General features: G+C 32.8%; 1 protein-coding gene across 1 annotated transcript; it reads right to left on the bottom strand.

Annotated features, from left to right (window-relative positions):
* Window positions 1-109: 109 nt before the first annotated feature.
* On the bottom strand, window positions 110-8048 carry LOC127714517 (uncharacterized). The gene is made up of 6 exons (XM_052220602.1): window positions 7481-8048; window positions 6601-6717; window positions 5710-5791; window positions 4856-4999; window positions 3985-4100; window positions 110-692 (listed from the first exon to the last, which is right to left on the bottom strand). The coding sequence occupies exons 1-6, from the start codon at window positions 7619-7621 to the stop codon at window positions 645-647; spliced, it is 648 nt and encodes a 215-aa protein (XP_052076562.1). The 5' UTR covers window positions 7622-8048; the 3' UTR covers window positions 110-644.
* Window positions 8049-22104: the final 14056 nt, after the last annotated feature.

Raw genomic sequence — 22104 nt, 5'->3', positions numbered from 1 at the left:
TGCCTCCTGTATTTCTTTCAGTGGTAACAACATATTCTTTCTGTAGATTTAGAACTTATATACATCATTTCTTTTAATGGCTTTTAATGGAACAGGGAATAACACAAGGTTTGTTTACAAATGCGTTTATTATAATATACTTAGTCAGTTAGACACAATATTCAAAGCAAGCAGAAACACAGTATTAATATGAATTAAAGTAATAAGGAGGCGATAACTAAATTAATAAAATATGTTTTGAAAATCTATTGAAATGATTTAAAAGATCAAAGCGCAGATGCCTTTGATAAAATACTTGTTCTATCCTATGCGTTAACGTTTGGTTTCAAAATAATTTAAAAAGACATTGCTGTGATTCATACATGTACCTGTATTTAGTCATTCGCTGTGAACGTTTAAAATATTGCTAACAAGACGACGTTGAAAATGGTATGAAATTTTATGCAATTTGATTGAAACAAATTTGATAGGGACAAAGATAGAAATATTTAATTCATTGGAAACTCGGCAGAGAAAATATAAAATTATATAGTAAAATAGATGCACAATGCTACTACATTTTATAATTGAAAGATGAATTTTAACAATTTTTTTATCATTTTTTGACACCCAATCTGTACCGTCTTTAACCGTTTCGTTTTTTTCTATAAGTAGAATGGATGAAATCCACGACCGTGAGCCTGTGGTAATTCCTGAAATTAGAATAATGTAATAAATTTGAAGTGATATTACATAATTACAAATTAACTATATACTAAAGTTTTCCTTATAACTTTGGCTCATTAAATAAAGCATTAACCTAAATTCACGGATAATTCTTGTGAACTATGCTAAATGCCAAAACTCTTAGATGTTGAAATGAAAAGGATATATATAGGAGGATCAAAACCGATCAGACAGACAAACTACATCTGTACATAGCATATTTAACAGAAAAAAATAAGAACAAAAGCTATGCCTTGAAGGAGGGACCTGACACAGATGCATCATGATCGATAGAATCGAAGTTATATTTATCGAGATTCTTTTGTTAAAAAAACTCATCAAAGATACCAGGCTTATAATTTTGTACGCAGATGCGCGTTTCGTTTACAAAAGACTCATCTGTGACGCTGGATTCGAAAAAAGTTTAAAAGGCAAAGTAAAATGAATGCGACAGAACTGCATTTAAAAAGATGAGTTGCCAGTTGATAGTGGAAACAATTGGCAAATGCTAGACAGTTAAGCCGATATACACCTTTTACTGAACATTCAGACTCTTTTTCGTTTTTACAGAGGATGACCTTGAGGTCACTCCGATGTATTGCTATCGCCTAAATTTCCATTATGCAAATTAGTTTTGGGATTTCAACCGATCTATAAAAATTATAGATCCGCGGTCATTACAAGGGAAAAAAGTGCATTTTTATACCTGCGATTCCGTTCTCCGTTCGTACGATGTTTCATCAAAAAATGGAATCTTTTCAGTTGTTGATTTAGTACTGAAAATTTGACTGAATTATCTCCTTATTAAATACGGTTTTATATGTTTAATAGGTGATTAAGAAAGAGGTCAGGTGCTCATGTTCATTCATAAAATTATTGTTCATTCATGAATTTATCGTAAAATCAAAATCACTACACAGGTCACACAGGTTGTATACGTAGTTTTCAAAAGATTACCTGTATAGTATCTAAAAATAGACAAACTTAACTGACTCCCCTTACTGTAGTGTGTGATAACATTTTGTGAGGGAATTCGATGTTTGCTATATTAGATTACCTTCAAACTGTTCATGCTTTTTCGTACGAGTATATTGATTAAATCAGAGCGTGCATGAATGTGTACAGAAAATTAAATGACCTGCAAACTGGACACTGTACCAGTCCATATTACGTTTTATCAATGAATAGATTTTTTTTTTATTTCCCAAATTACAGGACCCATAAAGGGCATAAAATCAGATACAATTGATTTACATAATTGGTAACAACAACAATAATAGCGGCATATAAATAGATATTTAGTATATAAGCATTGGTCAGAATCAGATGAACGAAACTTATGGTATGAAAGGTAACAATTGCCACTTTTTATCTTTTCACATAATTTTCCACATACACATTAGATAAATTATTTTTGATAGCCTATCGCGGAGAAAAAAGAGAAAGTTTACTGTATTAACGTTCTATTCCATTAAATACGCCATTTTTCGAAGATAAATGCAGAAAAACATTTATGAACGGCTACGCCAGGTAAAATTGTTGTTTATCCTAAAAAAATATACAATTTTCAGTTTCATTAGAATATTATAATAATAATAAATCCCAAATTTATGTAGTCATTAGATAAAGTCCTTATATGTCCGATCTGCCTATTTTTGGACATCAAAAGACAATACGATCGTTTTAAGGTCAATTTCGTCTACCTCACGCAATCTTGTTAGGCACTATAATGAAATGGACCTGAAATTTATTTCACATGTTTCCTGAAAATTGATAAATATCAAAGCAACATAGAGCTGTTTGTTCTAGTTCGTATAATGACAATTTAATGTCATGTTTGTTTGTGATGACCCCCCTTTTCAGGATTGCATCAGAATTATAGTTATCTCGTATCGCATGAGGATGACACATGTCAACTGAGCAATTATGTTTGGGACTTAGTTTTAAGGAATGATGTCAAAGTAACATTATGAAAATATTTGTAGTAAGCTGAAATATATATTTATTTTTTACATGTTTATGTCTTGTAAGATATTTTATTTCTGTCCCGTTTTTCAACATTTGCGTCTGGAAAGTTGAAATGTTTTCACTGAATGGTTAATTTAAATTAATTATGAAAATGGTTAAAATTAAATCAATAAAGGAAATTATTGCCCAGTTACAAACACTACCAGGGGATAATCCATAATGATTTTTTTTTCAGTTATATGTTTCAGTACATGTATAATTAACCCCAACTTTAGCCTGGTAAACTTGTTGTCTCCTCGTAAAATATAAAACATATTTAAAACGATTTCCTGCTAAAGTCTTATATTGATATAAAGTTAAAACCGTCTTGCTTCTCACTAGTCAACACTCCTGTCCTGTCAGGTTTAATTCTTATATATATGGATGAAAAATAAAAGTCCACAAAACATTAACATGGCAGCAATTGCTTTTACAGCCTTTAAGACTTTGATTTTTTTTTACAGAAGAGTGTCCACCATACACTTGCATTACACTATAATAATAGTAGAATAGTATGATATACATATAGATGAAAATTATATATACATGCAACCGTAATATTGATATAATATATAACAACAAACCAGTGTATTCTCTGGAACTATTATTATATTAGTATAATAGTCTAAGGTATACTGATTTGTATCACTACAATATAATAGTTATTACGGTGAGGTTGAATTTCCTGTCATTTATTCATCATCCAAGCACGAACTTGTATAAGAAAAAAAAAAATCTCTGTAAATTAACCTCAGTTTCAGGTATAGAGATGTGATCTGTTTCTGTGACATGTGCTTTTGACCATCCACAAGAACCTGCGGTCATCCGATGTTCAGTACTTCAGTACTTTGATTATTTTTTTCTCTCTAACAATAACGTTTTCAGGTTCATTAAAAGTTGATGGTGACATCATTTTTTTTTTGGTGATATTATCACTATCAGTCAATAACGTATGTTTGTACATTCAATGTGGTTAATTGTTTAGAGCAAGTAGAATTTAGTTGACCCATGGCATGTCATGTATAAGCTGTAAATATTATGACCTCCGAACGATTGGGTCAATCTAGACCCAAAGTACTCTTAATGGTGTACCCACCAGCGGTATGTTATATTAAAACATGACAGTTTGTTCGTTATATAGCCTCCAATTTTTTCCGCATTTTTCATTTTTAAGTCTTTTATGTCAATTTTGGTCATATAGCTAATCCCGTATTCAATATTTTTGCAGCAAATTTATCAAGTACTTTTTTAGTCTCTTCAGCAAAACGTTACCTGTGTATTCCAAAAGATCTTCTTACAAATAGCGGGGATTTTGAAGACCGACGGATCCTTTATCCCTAATGTCGTACCGTAAAAATGTGTTCTCAAACTTGTTGGATACTCAGAGTCTGTAATAAAGTAATTACTGTAGTTAAAGTGTATTAGAATACATGTTATATTGATAAAGAAATTGCCTAATCATTAAAACTGGAAAACTTTCTTGGATTTGTTTTTGTATATTCAAACAACGTGTATACATTTATAATCGTATTAATATCAGACTTGTAAATGACGAAAACATGATTTTTGTTTATTTCAGACAACGTTTAAAATATAGACGTTGATTTAAATAAACTAATCATAAAAACCAGACTTGAAAATACATTTTGTTTGTCAGACGCGCTTTTAGTCTATAAAAGACTCATCAATGATAAAAAGGTTTAAAAAGACCAAATAAAGAATCATATGTGCATTTTTTATTCTATTTTTCTTCCTTTATTTATTAAAAGAAATACATATATTTCCCAAGAAACGATATTGGTTTGTTTTGGTTTTTTTTTTGCAAATCAATCAGCAACAATTCTCTTTTCACTTAAAACAATATATAACTGTCTGACAAATTTTTTCCATGACTGCAATTTATAACACTATTGTTTAATCATTCGGCTAGTGCAGCGAAACTCCCTCGGACGAATTAGAACATAGACGATTTTTCTCTGTTAAGTAGCTTTTTGGGGTTTTTATGCCCTTGAATGTTATAAATATAAACCTTCACAAACTTTGAGTCTGGATCGTACTGGAAAGTTTACGAAACTATTGACTTGTGCATTAAATTTGGTATCACACATTTACAAGCATCATTTCAAAAAAAGAGTAATCTTACCATTGAGTTCGGAGCTGATGAGATAACATTTCTCTTTCGTTACTATCGTACTAGTTGTTTGATTTCCAGATGTGGACTGATATGTCTTAACAGATAGCATATCTTTCGCTGCGCCGAGGTGTGTGGTGTTTGTAGAATTATATGCTACAAGAAAGAAAACATCAGAAGTTTAAATGATGAAGGTCAAGTTGTTTTCAAATTCATTGTTGCTCTTAAGCAATTTAATACCATTTTTTATTCAATTTTGATGTATACGAAGATAATAATTACCCTTTTAATACTTTGTACTTAACAAAAATGCTGAGATCAATATTTAAAAATTACAAAATGCACAGTTCTACATTAACTTAACATTTTATTTATATAGAAAATGAGATAAAAACACTCATTAAAAGTATGGGTTATTGAGTGACAAAACATCATCAATATATATCTGAATTTGGAATAAAAGAACTTTCAAAGATGCTTATTTTTTGTCTTTAGAGTTTTTAGATTATCAACAAAGTAGATATAGTGTCTTTAAGTTAATGAAACTTTTTATAAACTAATTTAAAAGGTAAAATGTTTTTATAAAGAATTTTAAAATACATCATTGTAATAAAAGTATATGTTTATAAATGTGAAAAAGGCCTTAGTATAATTCAGATATTCGAATGATGTATTTTACGAGTTCATTTTATAGTAGTGTATTTATAGCTCCACAGAGTTGACAAATAATAAGAGTATGTATACTGTCGCACTATTTTTCTTGACAAATGTAAGTCGGTATTTCTAAGATCATTTTTTTGATACTTATATAGATTTTACGATTTCGTTTTATTCGGTACGAACTACATCTTATAAATGCCAATTACCTGGTACGCATACAGGGTTCATTCTCCCAATAGGTATCTTTTTACAATATTTAGACCGGAGATCATATACGTACAAAAATCCCTAAAACATACAAACATTATAGAGTATAGGACGCTGAACTAGGAAATATGTTTCTACTACACATTAGTTTGGGATTACTTATATGGAAGGAGTGGAAAACTAAACCAAAAAAAGACGAGGAGAATATCTGAGTGTATCTCTTTTAATTGAACAAAACACCAGCACAATTTCACAAGAAAGAAAGATTACATTGACATTAAAACTTTGACAGTGCGAATTCTCATTAAACAAGATCGAGGCAATATATGTTCTGAATCCGAAAATCCTTTTGAAATATATCAAAAAAAAGAGATAGAATCATAGTAATTCGAAATATGAAGTTTGTAGAAAGGGAACGCGTCTTATGCTATGCATACATTCTCCGCACGACTATAATTGTGTCTTAAAATCTAAGACCATCACAATATGTCTCTAGTGAGTTGAAGCATAGACTAATCATCGGTCAATCAATCATTAGTACTATTATTTGGTACAGCGGAAGCGAACTCACAATGTGAAGCATTATACATCCTCGTCTAGCTAGCATGTAGCCAAAACCAATACTTTGTAATATACCATAATGAGTGAGTCCGTGTGCTCGAACGGATTTCATTAGATTCAAGTTGTAATGCATAAAGCAAACAGTATTGATAAAAAATCAAATCATTTGCACATAATGAGGTGAACACTATATTTCTTCTATTTTATCTCTATCATTTTTTGGTATACTTTACTACAATTGAAGTGTCATCAACATAATGTCATGTTAAGAACATGCCCTGTATTTGATACAGTTAAATACTAGTATACACGATATTTGTTGTACTTACCGAAGAATGATCAAATAGATATGTTGGTGTGGGTACGTCTTTTCCGTTTACTTTCACGTCATAGAAGAAAAATACAGATTTTTTCACTTCCAAGTCGAAAGATATATTTGCATAGCCCTGAAAAAGAACAAAAAAAGAAATGTATATGCTGTTTGTAATAGTTTTCACTTCTGTCACCCGTTACATTATTTCTTCAAAATATATCACAAAGTAAAGAAAAACAATATGTGTTTTGTAATTATTTTTAAAAAGAAAACTAATGTTCAGCTCCCTCGGGCAATTCACCTTAGATTGTTTTAACTCCCACAGGCAAAGTTAACCTTACATTGATTTCCACAGTCATAATTCTTTCAGGCTAATCAAACCTTACATAGTTTTCAGGCCCTCAGGAGACGTTGGCCTATAATGGGTTTGACTATTCTTTTAAAGGCCAATTTTGATCATATAATAGAAAAACAAAGGATATAGTTATCCACATATATATGTATATATAAAGCTAATTTATTTATACATCGTTGGGTTTTAATTCTATGGTTTTCAGTGTTCCTGGTGAACTTTTATTCAGAAAAGCGCTTTGGATGCAATACATTTATCTCGTGTAACTTTTCTTAATTTATACGTGTTTGAGAAATGAAACTCAGAATCTTACTTGTAGATACAAGTAACATGACATGACTACATGAGTATGAACATGTTAACTCTAAAGATATCTATTTTACGGAAATCATATTATTGTAATTTTAAAAAACTAGGTTTGTTGTCGTCAGGCTAAATATGTTTTATTGCACGGTTGTATTTAGCTTTAATTTCATATATTTTTTTAAATAGTCTTGCAAATAAAAAATTAAAATGTATTTATATATTGATAATATAACAATACCGTTTGTATGCTTGCTGATGGCCAAGTAAAGATATCTTCCACATATTCGTGCAGTTCAAATTTCTCTGGCATGCAACAACATGCTTCAGCTGTATGCATGTATGTTGATGCCACAAGTAAACCAGCAACTAGCAGGAACATTTTTACTCTTCAGACAAATGTATGGTATCAATGTAAATATCAGTCATAGAATAAAAATAAAGATTTGGATATATATATATCATTTAAAGCATGTGATTAATCATAAGATGTAAAACAAACACTATGATCACAAGAATAAAAAAAAAACAATTGAAGAATCCGGGAATTAGTTAATATTATATGACCACGGATAAGTGTCAGCGCTCAAAAGAAAATGATAAAAAAACTTTAAAAAAAATAGACTAATTGAAAGAAAAAAATGAAAGTCATTTTCCTTGTTGAAAAAGATTTTCCTGTTCAAGCCCTTCATTAAAAAGTGATATGACAATTAATATGAAGTCATTTGATACAATTGCAGTATTTTATATATTTTTCCTGGATAAAACATCTGACCATACAGATGACTGACCAATCATGTGAAGTGCGTTAACCTGTTATTGAATTTTTCATCATTTCAATATTTTGTTTATCCTTGAATTTTATGGTTTTTATTATTGATAGTAGTATAAATAATACCGTGGTGCTCCTTACACATTATATATTTTAATGTGGTACATAACACTACAGGGAGAAAACTCTGTAAAAATCAGCTGATCGTTTTTAATCACATTCTATAATATATGACATAAGTTTATAAAAATTTGTAGATTTTCCAGATTCAAGAATTTGACTATGAAATTGATCCCGCTCACATGCCATGCCCTGACGCTGTTGTGATCTGATGCGTCTTTTGATAAATCTGCGTTCATTGATTATTGGATGTTGAATGTCTGAATTTCAAAGTACCTAACAGCCACGTTTGCCTATTCTCCAGGACCCAACACATCGTGTTTCTGCAGTACAGAATAGGACAAACTCTAAAATATTCCGTGGCTCATATGAAGGGTGGGTGCTTCATCAGGGGTCCTGACCCAATCCTTCATGTTGAACTAAGCTTTGACTATCGAGCTAGTCAGTATTTCTTTTAAGTTCCGATGTCTACGATACGCCACCATTGGTGGTTTTGGAAATAGCTCCCTACATTTCGCATTGCGAAGTAGTTTTTTATAATGTTTTCGCAAAGCTTTATTTATATTTCCTAACGAAAAGTGATATTTAGTTACAAATACTAGTGGTATCTGATTGTCAGATTCTTTTGTATAAAGCGGAGTAACTCTGATCGTTCAATATTGAGAACCTATTCACAGTTATGATGTATTTCATGCTCCTTATATCCCCTTTGCTTAAGATGGCCTTTGAATTTACAAATTGTATCATTTAAATTCTGCGTGTTGCTGTTGTTTCGGTGGTTGCGAATAGCTTCCCCTTTTATAAATCCAGAGAAGACTGTCGGGTTATGCATAGACGTCCTATCTAAATATTGAAATGTACTACTAGTAGTAGGTTTGATGTAGCTCTTTATATCAAGGATACCTGTGTTCCTGAACCTCAACCCTTTATGTACGACTGTATCGAGAAAAATAATTTCTTCGTTTGAAATTTCATAAGTAAACTTTAATAAAGGGTGATGATCATTTGCTATTTTAAAAAAACTCCTCAACTTCTTCTCGTGATGAATGAGCTATTATAAACGCATCATCTCTATACCTTCCGTAAAATAAGATCTTATTTTTATACTTATATTTTTCAATAATTTCATTGATAACTTCGAATGCTCTAATATCAAAAATTTCTGGGCTTCATTTACTTCCCATACTAGCGCCTATTTTCTGTACAAAGTATCGGTCATTAAATTCAAAATAATTGTTTTTCAACACTGTGGCTACTAACGATTTAATTGTTTCACAGCTAGGTAATTTTATCGGATAATCTTCTTTTACTGCACTGCTATAAGCCCGTCCAACAGATTGAATGAGTTCATTGAACTCCATGTTTGTATACATGCTAGTGCAGTCAAAAGAGATTAAAAGGCAATCCCGATCAGGCCTTAAACTTTCTATTTTATTTATGAAATCCCCCACTATCTCTAATGTAACTGGTCTGTCTTTTAACTATAGGTATCAAAAAGTCAATAAATTTGCTAACCCTTTCGGTGACAGAGTTACATTGAGAAATACTTGGTCTGCATGGGGGCAATTCATTTACTGCCATCGTTTGTTTTTTTATCCCTTGAATAACAAGTTCACTCAATTCGTGAAGTTTAGGAAGGAGAAAAAGACGACCCAATTTGGGTCCCTCTTTCGATGAGCCACGGAGAAAATCAAGAGTTATCCCATCAATCTCACCATTGTCAAAAATCCTGCTGATTTGTGTTTGTATATTATTTTTAATCAGTAATAGATTAGGTTCTTGTATCTCCGTGTAATAGATAGAGTTTAACTGCCTTAACCCTTCTTTAATGTAGTGTGTCTTTTTAGATATTACAATTGCGCCTCCCTTGTCGCTTTTAGAGAAAATAATATCATGCATGTTTCTCAAAGATCGTAATCCTAGCTGTTGTTCTTTAGTGAAATTGTAGTAGTTATTTCGTAAATCAAGATTAGATAATTCAAACTTTGTTAGATCTAGATAATTTTCAAGTTCAAAGCAAGCAGGTGTTGGTTCATAAAATGATTTCTGTCGGAACGGATGCATTCCCCGACTTTCTGTATTGCCAAAATGAAAACGACATCTAAGTTTTCTGGCAAATTCATTGAAATCTGCCATTACAGTTCTGCCTATATTACACTTCTTAGGCATAGGTATAAATTTTAAACCCCTACCTAGAACTATGTATTGTTCGTCTGTCAATTGACAGTTGGCTAAGTTATATACATATTGTTTAGCTTTATATACCTGTGCTTTTTTTTTTGTCTTTTCTTTCTAGAAACCCGATCGAGTTTTCTTATTTTTTGTTTAACAGTTTTTACTTTCTTTTTAAATCTGCGAGCCATTCTTAATATTGACGATAGCAATTCTGATAGTTATAATTGCGATCACAGTTATAACCTTTACGCCTAAAACAAACCACAATGGGAAAACCAGCTGTCTGCAATCACAGACAAATGGAAACTGAATGCACACATTTTATCGTACATCTACTTAATAATAAATCATGATGTTGACCTCAGAAGACCCAATATGTCAGTGGTTGGAAAGTAAACATATTTTATCCAATATATTGATACCTTAATTAACATGCATAACTCCACTTATCTGTATTGAGGAGTGGTAGAAGTGGTACTAAGAACATTAAAATCCAATTAAGATGACAGATTAACACTTGTTTTATTAAACAAGAAATAGAAAAATCCAATTACAACATAACAAATTTCCATAGAATTATAATTAGTAATTATATGAATTGTCTCTGTGTCTTTTCCTTTGGTCATATGGCCCATTGTGTTTTTCGGATTGTTTGTAACGGATTGCTGCTTTGAATTCGACTAGCTTACTGTCATTATGGTCTTTCAGTTCTCCTAATTTTTTGTACATTATTGACCTTGCTGTACCTGCACTTTTACTTGTAATTCCAATTTTTTCCTTCGCCTCTCTTCTTATAGTTGTTATTGCTTCCTTTTTTTCTTCCAGGAAACCGTCTAATGTTCGGATAATTCTGTCCGTGAAAGTATTTCTTGTTTCTTCTGTGATGTTCTTCATTTGATCCCTAAACAAATTGTTCATTTCAACATTGCCCAGATCAGGGGTGCATCTCATATTCAGGTGACAGAAGGGCGGCATATTATTTGATGTTTTGCCGTACACCATTCCTTCTCTGGCTTTCGCTATGCTGAGTCTTTGGTTCATTACCTCTTCTATTCGGTTAACAGCTTCAAAAGCAATATCTATGGGTGGTGGTCCGGTACTGTCATTTAGATCTGTTAGGTCCAGATCATCGAAGTCACTGTCGTTCATTTCATTAGCAGCGATCGCGAGTGCTTTTTGGTTTAATGGTGGATGTGAACTGTCCATCTTTCTACTTTTCTTTAATTTTAGCTTGTTCCTTCCTGTCTTATTCATAATATGAATGAAATAATCGAACTAGGCTACCAGAGATTCTTTTAGCTCGGGTTTTTCCAAACTCATAAATAAACACGTGTCAGCAAATTTTTGACAATGGCGAGACTTAAGAATGCCTTGCAGAAACACTTATCAAGTGTGAGTCCCTGAGAACAGGAAAAACGAATCGACATCAATTACAATTGAAGCGATACACGGGAAGGTACTAAAAAGGACAATGTCCTATAATCTACATGTTGAATGTCTGAAAGTACCTAACAGCCACGTTTGCCTATTCTCCAGGACCCAACACATCGTGTTTCTGCAGTACAGAATAGGACAAACTCTACAATATTCCGTGGCTCATATGAAGGGTGGGTGCTTCATCAGGGGTCCTGACCCAATCCTTCATGTTGTACTAAGCTTTGACTATCGAGCTAGTCAGTATTTCTTTTAAGTTCCGATGTCTACTATACGCCACCATTGGTGGTTTTGGAAATAGCTCCCTACATTTCGCATTGCGAAGTAGTTTTTTATAATGTTTTCGCAAAGCTTTATTTATATTTCCTAACGAAAAGTGATATTTAGTTACAAATACTAGTGGTATCTGCTTGTCCGATTCTTGTTTAAAGCGGAGTAACTCTGATCGTTCAATATTGAGAGCCGATTCACAGTTATGATGTATTTCATGCTCCTTATATCCCCTTTGCTTAAGATGGCCTTTGAATTTACAAATTGTATCTTTTAAATTCTGCGTGTTGCTGTTGTTTCGTTGGTGGCGAATAGCTTCCCCTTTTATAAATCTAGAGAAGACTATCGGGTTATGCATAGACGTCCTATCTAAATATTGAAATGTATTAGTAGGTTTGATGTAGCTCTTTATATCAAGGATACCTGTGTTCCTGAACCTCAACCCTTTATGTACGACTGTATCGAGAAAAATAATTTCTTCGTTTGAAATTTCATAAGTAAACTTTAATAAAGGGTGATGATCATTTGCTATTTTAAAAAACTCCTCAACTTCTTCTCGTGATGAATGAGCTATTATAAACGCATCATCTCTATACCTTCCGTAAAATAAGATCTTATTTTTATACTTATATTTTTCTATAATTTCATTGATAACTTCGAATGCTCTAATATCACAAATTTCTGGGCTGCATTTACTTCCCATACTAGCGCCTATTTTCTGTACAAAGTATCGGTCATTAAATTCAAAATAATTGTTTTTCAACACTGTGGCTACTAACGATTTAATTGTTTCACAGCTAGGTAATTTTATCGGATAATCTTCTTTTACTGCACTGCTATAAGCCCGTCCAACAGATTGAATGAGTTCATTGAACTCCATGTTTGTATACATGCTGGTGCAGTCAAAAGAGATTAAAAGGCAATCCCGATCAGACCTTAAACTTTCTATTTTATTTATGAAATCCCCACTATCTCTAATGTAACTGGTCTGTCTTTTAACTATAGGTATCAAAAAGTAATCAATAAATTTGCTAACCCTTTCGGTGACAGAGATACATTGAGAAATAATTGGTCTGCATGGGGGCAATTCATTTACTGCCATCGTTTGTTTTTTTTATCCCTTGAATAACAAGTTCACTTAATTTGTGAAGTTTATGAAGGAGAAAAAGACGACCCAATCTGGGTCCCTCTTTCGATGAGCCACGGAGAAAATCAAGAGTTATCCCATCAATCTCACCATTGTCAAACATCCTGCTGATTTGTGTTTGTATATTATTTTTAATCAGTAATAGATTAGGTTCTTGTATCTCCGTGTAATGGATAGAGTTTAACTGCCTTAACCCTTCTTTAATGTAGTGTGTCTTTTTAGATATTACAATTGCGCCTCCCTTGTCGCTTTTAGAGAAAATAATATCATGCATGTTTCTCAAAGATCGTAATCCTAGCTGTTGTTTTTTAGTACAATTGTAGTAGTTATTTCGTAAATCAAGATTAGATAATTCAAACTTTGTTAGATCTAGATAATTTTCAAGTTCAAAGCAAGCAGGTGTTGGTTCATAAAATGATTTCTGTCGGAACGGATGCATTCCCCGACTTTCTGTATTGCCAAAATGAAAACGACATCTAAGTTTTCTGGCAAATTCATTGAAATCTGCCATTACAGTTCTGCCTATATTACACTTCTTAGGCATAGGTATAAATTTTATACCCCTACCTAGAACTATGTATTGTTCGTCTGTCAATTGACAGTTGGCTAAGTTATATACATATTGTTTAGCTTTATATACCTGTGCTTTTATTTTGTCTTTTCTTTCTAGAAACCCGATCGAGTTTTCTTATTTTTTGTTTAACAGTTTTTACTTTCTTTTTAAATCTGCGAGCCATTCTTAATATTGACGATAGCAATTCTGATAGTTATAATTGCGATCACAGTTATAACCTTTACGCCTAAAACAAACCACAATGGGAAAACCAGCTGTCTGCAATCACAGACAAATGGAAACTGAATGCACACATTTTATCGTACATCTACTTAATAATAAATCATGATGTTGACCTCAGAAGACCCAATATGTCAGTGGTTGGAAAGTAAACATATTTTATCCAATATATTGATACCTTAATTAACATGCATAACTCCACTTATCTGTATTGAGGAGTGGTAGAAGTGGTACTAAGAACATTAAAATCCAATTAAGATGACAGATTAACACTTGTTTTATTAAACAAGAAATAGAAAAATCCAATTACAACATAACAAATTTCCATAGAATTATAATTAGTAATTATATGAATTGTCTCTGTGTCTTTTCCTTTGGTCATATGGCCCATTGTGTTTTTCGGATTGTTTGTAACGGATTGCTGCTTTGAATTCGACTAGCTTACTGTCATTATGGTCTTTCAGTTCTCCTAATTTTTTGTACATTATTGACCTTGCTGTACCTGCACTTTTACTTGTAATTCCAATTTTTTCCTTCGCCTCTCTTCTTATAGTTGTTATTGCTTCCTTTTTTTCTTCCAGGAAACCGTCTAATGTTCGGATAATTCTGTCCGTGAAAGTATTTCTTGTTTCTTCTGTGATGTTCTTCATTTGATCCCTAAACAAATTGTTCATTTCAACATTGCCCAGATCAGGGGTGCATCTCATATTCAGGTGACAGAAGGGCGGCATATTATTTGATGTTTTGCCGTACACCATTCCTTCTCTGGATTTCGCTATGCTGAGTCTCTGGTTCTTTACCTCTTCTATTCGGTTAACAGCTTCAAAAGCAATATCTATGGGTGGTGGTCCGGTACTGTCATTTAGATCTGTTAGGTCCAGATCATCGAAGTCACTGTCGTTCATTTCATTAGCAGCGATCGCGAGTGCTTCTTGGTTTAATGGTGGATGTGAACTGTCCATCTTTCTACTTTTCTTTAATTTTAGCTTGTTCCTTCCTGTCTTATTCATAATATGAATGAAATAATCGAACTAGGCTACCAGAGATTCTTTTAGCTCGGGTTTTTCCAAACTCATAAATAAACACGTGTCAGCAAATTTTTGACAATGGCGAGACTTAAGAATGCCTTGCAGAAACACTTATCAAGTGTGAGTCCCTGAGAACAGGAAAAACGAATCGACATCAATTACAATTGAAGCGATACACGGGAAGGTACTAAAAAGGACAATGTCCTATAATCTACATGTTGAATGTCTGAAAGTACCTAACAGCCACGTTTGCCTATTCTCCAGGACCCAACACATCGTGTTTCTGCAGTACAGAATAGGACAAACTCTACAATATTCCGTGGCTCATATGAAGGGTGGGTGCTTCATCAGGGGTCCTGACCCAATCCTTCATGTTGTACTAAGCTTTGACTATCGAGCTAGTCAGTATTTCTTTTAAGTTCCGATGTCTACTATACGCCACCATTGGTGGTTTTGGAAATAGCTCCCTACATTTCGCATTGCGAAGTAGTTTTTTATAATGTTTTCGCAAAGCTTTATTTATATTTCCTAACGAAAAGTGATATTTAGTTACAAATACTAGTGGTATCTGCTTGTCAGATTCTTGTTTAAAGCGGAGTAACTCTGATCGTTCAATATTGAGAGCCGATTCACAGTTATGATGTATTTCATGCTCCTTATATCCCCTTTGCTTAAGATGGCCTTTGAATTTACAAATTGTATCTTTTAAATTCTGCGTGTTGCTGTTGTTTCGTTGGTGGCGAATAGCTTCCCCTTTTATAAATCTAGAGAAGACTGTCGGGTTATGCATAGACGTCCTATCTAAATATTGAAATGTATTAGTAGGTTTGATGTAGCTCTTTATATCAAGGATACCTGTGTTCCTGAACCTCAACCCTTTATGTACGACTGTATCGAGAAAAATAATTTCTTCGTTTGAAATTTCATAAGTAAACTTTAATAAAAGGTGATGATCATTTGCTATTTTAAAAAACTCCTCAACTTCTTCTCGTGATGAATGAGCTATTATAAACGCATCATCTCTATACCTTCCGTAAAATAAGATCTTATTTTTATACTTATATTTTTCTATAATTTCATTGATAACTTCGAATGCTCTAATATCACAAATTTCTGGGCTGCATTTACTTCCCATACTAGCGCCTATTTTCTGTACAAAGTATCGGTCATTAAATTCAAAATAATTGTTTTTCAACACTGTGGCTACTAACGATTTAATTGTTTCACAGCTAGGTAATTTTATCGGATAATCTTCTTTTACTGCACTGCTATAAGCCCGTCCAACAGATTGAATGATATCATTGAACTCCATGTTTGTATACATGCTGGTGCAGTCAAAAGAGATTAAAAGGCAATCCCGATCAGACCTTAAACTTTCTATTTTATTTATGAAATCCCCACTATCTCTAATGTAACTGGTCTGTCTTTTAACTATAGGTATCAAAAAGTAATCAATAAATTTGCTAACCCTTTCGGTGACAGAGATACATTGAGAAATAATTGGTCTGCATGGGGGCAATTCATTTACTGCCATCGTTTGTTTTTTTATCCCTTGAATAACAAGTTCACTTAATTTGTGAAGTTTATGAAGGAGAAAAAGACGACCCAATCTGGGTCCCTCTTTCGATGAGCCACGGAGAAAATCAAGAGTTATCCCATCAATCTCACCATTGTCAAACATCCTGCTGATTTGTGTTTGTATATTATTTTTAATCAGTAATAGATTAGGTTCTTGTATCTCCGTGTAATGGATAGAGTTTAACTGCCTTAACCCTTCTTTAATGTAGTGTGTCTTTTTAGATATTACAATTGCGCCTCCCTTGTCGCTTTTAGAGAAAATAATATCATGCATGTTTCTCAAAGATCGTAATCCTAGCTGTTGTTTTTTAGTACAATTGTAGTAGGTATTTCGTAAATCAAGATTAGATAATTCAAACTTTGTTAGATCTAGATAATTTTCAAGTTCAAAGCAAGCAGGTGTTGGTTCATAAAATGATTTCTGTCGGAACGGATGCATTCCCCGACTTTCTGTATTGCCAAAATGAAAACGACATCTAAGTTTTCTGGCAAATTCATTGAAATCTGCCATTACAGTTCTGCCTATATTACACTTCTTAGGCATAGGTATAAATTTTAAACCCCTACCTAGAACTATGTATTGTTCGTCTGTCAATTGACAGTTGGCTAAGTTATATACATATTGTTTAGCTTTATATACCTGTGCTTTTATTTTGTCTTTTCTTTCTAGAAACCCGATCGAGTTTTCTTATTTTTTGTTTAACAGTTTTTACTTTCTTTTTAAATCTGCGAGCCATTCTTAATATTGACGATAGCAATTCTGATAGTTATAATTGCGATCACAGTTATAACCTTTACGCCTAAAACAAACCACAATGGGAAAACCAGCTGTCTGCAATCACAGACAAATGGAAACTGAATGCACACATTTTATCGTACATCTACTTAATAATAAATCATGATGTTGACCTCAGCTGACCCAATATGTCAGTGGTTGGAAAGTAAACATATTTTATCCAATATATTGATACCTTAATTAACATGCATAACTCCACTTATCTGTATTGAGGAGTGGTAGAAGTGGTACTAAGAACATTAAAATCCAATTAAGATGACAGATTAACACTTGTTTTATTAAACAAGAAATAGAAAAATCCAATTACAACATAACAAATTTCCATAGAATTATAATTAGTAATTATATGAATTGTCTCTGTGTCTTTTCCTTTGGTCATATGGCCCATTGTGTTTTTCGGATTGTTTGTAACGGATTGCTGCTTTGAATTCGACTAGCTTACTGTCATTATGGTCTTTCAGTTCTCCTAATTTTTTGTACATTATTGACCTTGCTGTACCTGCACTTTTACTTGTAATTCCAATTTTTTCCTTCGCCTCTCTTCTTATAGTTGTTATTGCTTCCTTTTTTTCTTCCAGGAAACCGTCTAATGTTCGGATAATTCTGTCCGTGAAAGTATTTCTTGTTTCTTCTGTCATGTTCTTCATTTGATCCCTAAACAAATTGTTCATTTCAACATTGCCCAGATCAGGGGTGCATCTCATATTCAGGTGACAGAAGGGCGGCATATTATTTGATGTTTTGCCGTACACCATTCCTTCTCTGGATTTCGCTATGCTGAGTCTCTGGTTCATTACCTCTTCTATTCGGTTAACAGCTTCAAAAGCAATATCTATGGGTGGTGGTCCGGTACTGTCATTTAGATCTGTTAGGTCCAGATCATCGAAGTCACTGTCGTTCATTTCATTAGCAGCGATCGCGAGTGCTTCTTGGTTTAATGGTGGATGTGAACTGTCCATCTTTCTACTTTTCTTTAATTTTAGCTTGTTCCTTCCTGTCTTATTCATAATATGAATGAAATAATCGAACTAGGCTACCAGAGATTCTTTTAGCTCGGGTTTTTCCAAACTCATAAATAAACACGTGTCAGCAAATTTTTGACAATGGCGAGACTTAAGAATTCCTTGCAGAAACACTTATCAAGTGTGAGTCCCTGAGAACAGGAAAAACGAATCGACATCAATTACAATTGAAGCGATACACGGGAAGGTACTAAAAAGGACAATGTCCTATAATCTACATGTTGAATGTCTGAAAGTACCTAACAGCCACGTTTGCCTATTCTCCAGGACCCAACACATCGTGTTTCTGCAGTACAGAATAGGACAAACTCTACAATATTCCGTGGCTCATATGAAGGGTGGGTGCTTCATCAGGGGTCCTGACCCAATCCTTCATGTTGTACTAAGCTTTGACTATCGAGCTAGTCAGTATTTCTTTTAAGTTCCGATGTCTACTATACGCCACCATTGGTGGTTTTGGAAATAGCTCCCTACATTTCGCATTGCGAAGTAGTTTTTTATAATGTTTTCGCAAAGCTTTATTTATATTTCCTAACGAAAAGTGATATTTAGTTACAAATACTAGTGGTATCTGCTTGTCAGATTCTTGTTTAAAGCGGAGTAACTCTGATCGTTCAATATTGAGAGCCGATTCACAGTTATGATGTATTTCATGCTCCTTATATCCCCTTTGCTTAAGATGGCCTTTGAATTTACAAATTGTATCTTTTAAATTCTGCGTGTTGCTGTTGTTTCGTTGGTGGCGAATAGCTTCCCCTTTTATAAATCTAGAGAAGACTGTCGGGTTATGCATAGACGTCCTATCTAAATATTGAAATGTATTAGTAGGTTTGATGTAGCTCTTTATATCAAGGATACCTGTGTTCCTGAACCTCAACCCTTTATGTACGACTGTATCGAGAAAAATAATTTCTTCGTTTGAAATTTCATAAGTAAACTTTAATAAAAAATTTACAATATATTTGATACAACTACAAGGTAACGATGCAAATCAAATTGATAAATGTAAATTGATATTGAAAATGCAAAAGTAAATAGTGATCTACAACTTTGTCAACAAGTCAATGAAGCCATAAGTAAAACTTTGAAGGACAATTCTTGAACTTTTTAAAATTATAAATGTTGTTTGGGTACAAAATATGTGTGCAAAACACCACATTGTAATAAACGTGGAACAATATTAAAACCCCGCCGCAATTTTGCGCCTGTCCCAATTCAGGAACCTCTAGTCTTTGTAAATCTTGTGTGTGTGTGTGTGTGTGTGTTTTTTTTTTTTTAATCATTTATATGTTTCTGAGTTAAGTGTGGCGTCTTTTTCGCTGAACGAGTATATATTATTGTTAAGGGGCCAGCTGAAGTTTGCTCTGTGGTCGGGATGTTGTCTCTTTGACACATCCCCCGTTTCCATTTTCTTTTCTATTACACGGTTAATCCTGTACTTGTAATAAACTTTTATATAATGTTTGACCAAATCATGTTTTGACCACCTGTTTATCTGCCTGTCTTGTCAGATTTGATTGGATGAGAAGTCGATTTGTATTCAAGTTTTAGAAGTTCCCTTTGTTATTACGACGATTCGGAATAAAAAGGGTAGGGGGTTGATATTTTACAGAAACAGCGTTTTACCTTGCCAATTAATCCTCTACCTTTTTCATGTCAGATGTTGTCTTTTCTTAATTATACCTTGAAGTGTTTTGTCATTTGGATAATGAAGTGGTGATGACAGATATGTGATAGTCTTTGTAAAATTTATATGTTGACATGAATCATTATTGAAATGGTCAGAATTATAACTTTACTGTTTACAAAACTCCGAATTACTAAGGATTTTCTGTCCCAAGTATAGCCAACTACTTGAGTACAGGTTTGTTACTAGCTTTGGATAGACATATAAAGAACGTAACGGGGTATAACATGTTTGTGAGGGCTCGACCCTCTCCTAACTTACATCACATCACATAAAACTGTAAACTTCAATTATTGTTTTAGTAACATATATTTTTATTCTCATATCATTCTCAAGTCTCATCTACTAATCAAGATGTAAAAAAATAACGTTTCCAATAACTCATAAATATATGGTTAACCATAATTGTTATATAGAATACTAAGTCAATAATACAGTAAAGAATACATCTTCTTTTAAGCTCTATTTCCGTTAATAATATTATCAATATTTGACCATTTTTCTTTAATATTTATTGCTTTATTGGTTGAGCACAAACTCATAGAGACCATGTCAATCCTATAATAATATCTAAGCCATTCAATTGCTTCAGTGACAGATGGAACTGTAAATTTAACTCGACATTAAGTAAACATATCTCTTCAATATCAGAATACATGTATTAAGGATATCTTTGAATACATGATATTTAACACCCAAGATTATACTTGATAAAGTTGGGTGAAAACTTATTTTACATACCTCTTCCACTTTTTGGAAAAAATTTAGCCAGAACGTTCGAACATATCTACATTCCAAGGAGAGATGTATATATGTTTCTTTTGTTTCTGTACAAAAAGTGCACAATTCTGTTTCACTATATTTACATTTCATAAGTGAAGTATTTTTTTCTAGAATTCTATGGAGTAATCTATATTGAAATGCCCTAATGTGGGATCCTCGGTTATAAGTAAAGGAAGAATAAAAATGAAACTTCATTAAAAGGCCACGATATCGATTCCCAGTTTTGTTTCTAATTTCTCTTGTATATGAGATGGGGTTTCCTTTATTTTATCTAAAAAAAATATATAGAAATGTGTTGATACTTTTATCTATTGTTTTTATGGCGGTTACAATTTTTTGACAGACTGTATTTATTTTGAAAACGACTTGTGAATGAATAACATTTTTGCATTCCTGGGGACGTGCATAAATTAGTCAGTATGAACCCTAGGAAAGTTGTTTCTATATTGTAGTTTCTAATAAATTTCTCAAAATTGTAAAATTCTCCATTTTCCTTTATAAGATCATTTATGAAAAAATATTTTTCTTTATCCAACTATTATAAAAAGCTGTTCTCCCTTCAATCATAATATTATCATTTAGAAAAAAGGTTGAGACAAGATGTCACTTGGGTCTGTTGACAGAGGTTCAAACAGTGAGGCCCATGATGAAATTACATTTTGCAAAAAAAGGTTAAATTCATTTTTAATTTTATTGATTTATTATTTTGATAAATACCAAATATTTTCTCCACCATTCATTTCAAGATGATCTGCCAATAACACCCTCCATGTGGAATAATTTGAAGGGTCTCAATGTTTTTACCCAGGACAGCTTAAATGATTTATAAAGGATTCTATATGTGGCATTTTTACACCGCCATCCTCATAATTTGAGATAACTATATTTCTTTTAATTTTGTCCCCTTAGGTTGCATTTCTGTAAATATTGACAATGCAATTTCCAATAGGAACTCCTTTTACGGCAAAAACTGTACCACTTTTACTATGAAGTTTTGAAAAAAATCATATCCTAGAATGGAAAGTTCATATGCACTACTATTTTTTTCAAAGGTCAAAATATAGGGCTGTGCGGCATGTTTTCAACGTTTATATGCCCCGAACTTCTAAGAGTTTAAGCTAACAGTAAATTTCTTAACTACCCCTACCTTAACTGTAGGAGTACCACAGATTTCAATATAAACAATATGCATATGTACTGGTAACATTTACTGGTAACATTCCCAAGTTATGTCTCTATGAGATGAAACATAGAGATCAT

The sequence above is a fragment of the Mytilus californianus genome, unplaced genomic scaffold, assembly GCF_021869535.1.
Source record: "Mytilus californianus isolate M0D057914Y unplaced genomic scaffold, xbMytCali1.0.p SCAF_9, whole genome shotgun sequence".
NCBI lineage: Eukaryota > Metazoa > Mollusca > Bivalvia > Mytilida > Mytilidae > Mytilus > Mytilus californianus.
Note: the sequence above shows the minus strand (reverse complement) of the source record. Positions and strands in the feature narration are given on the sequence as shown.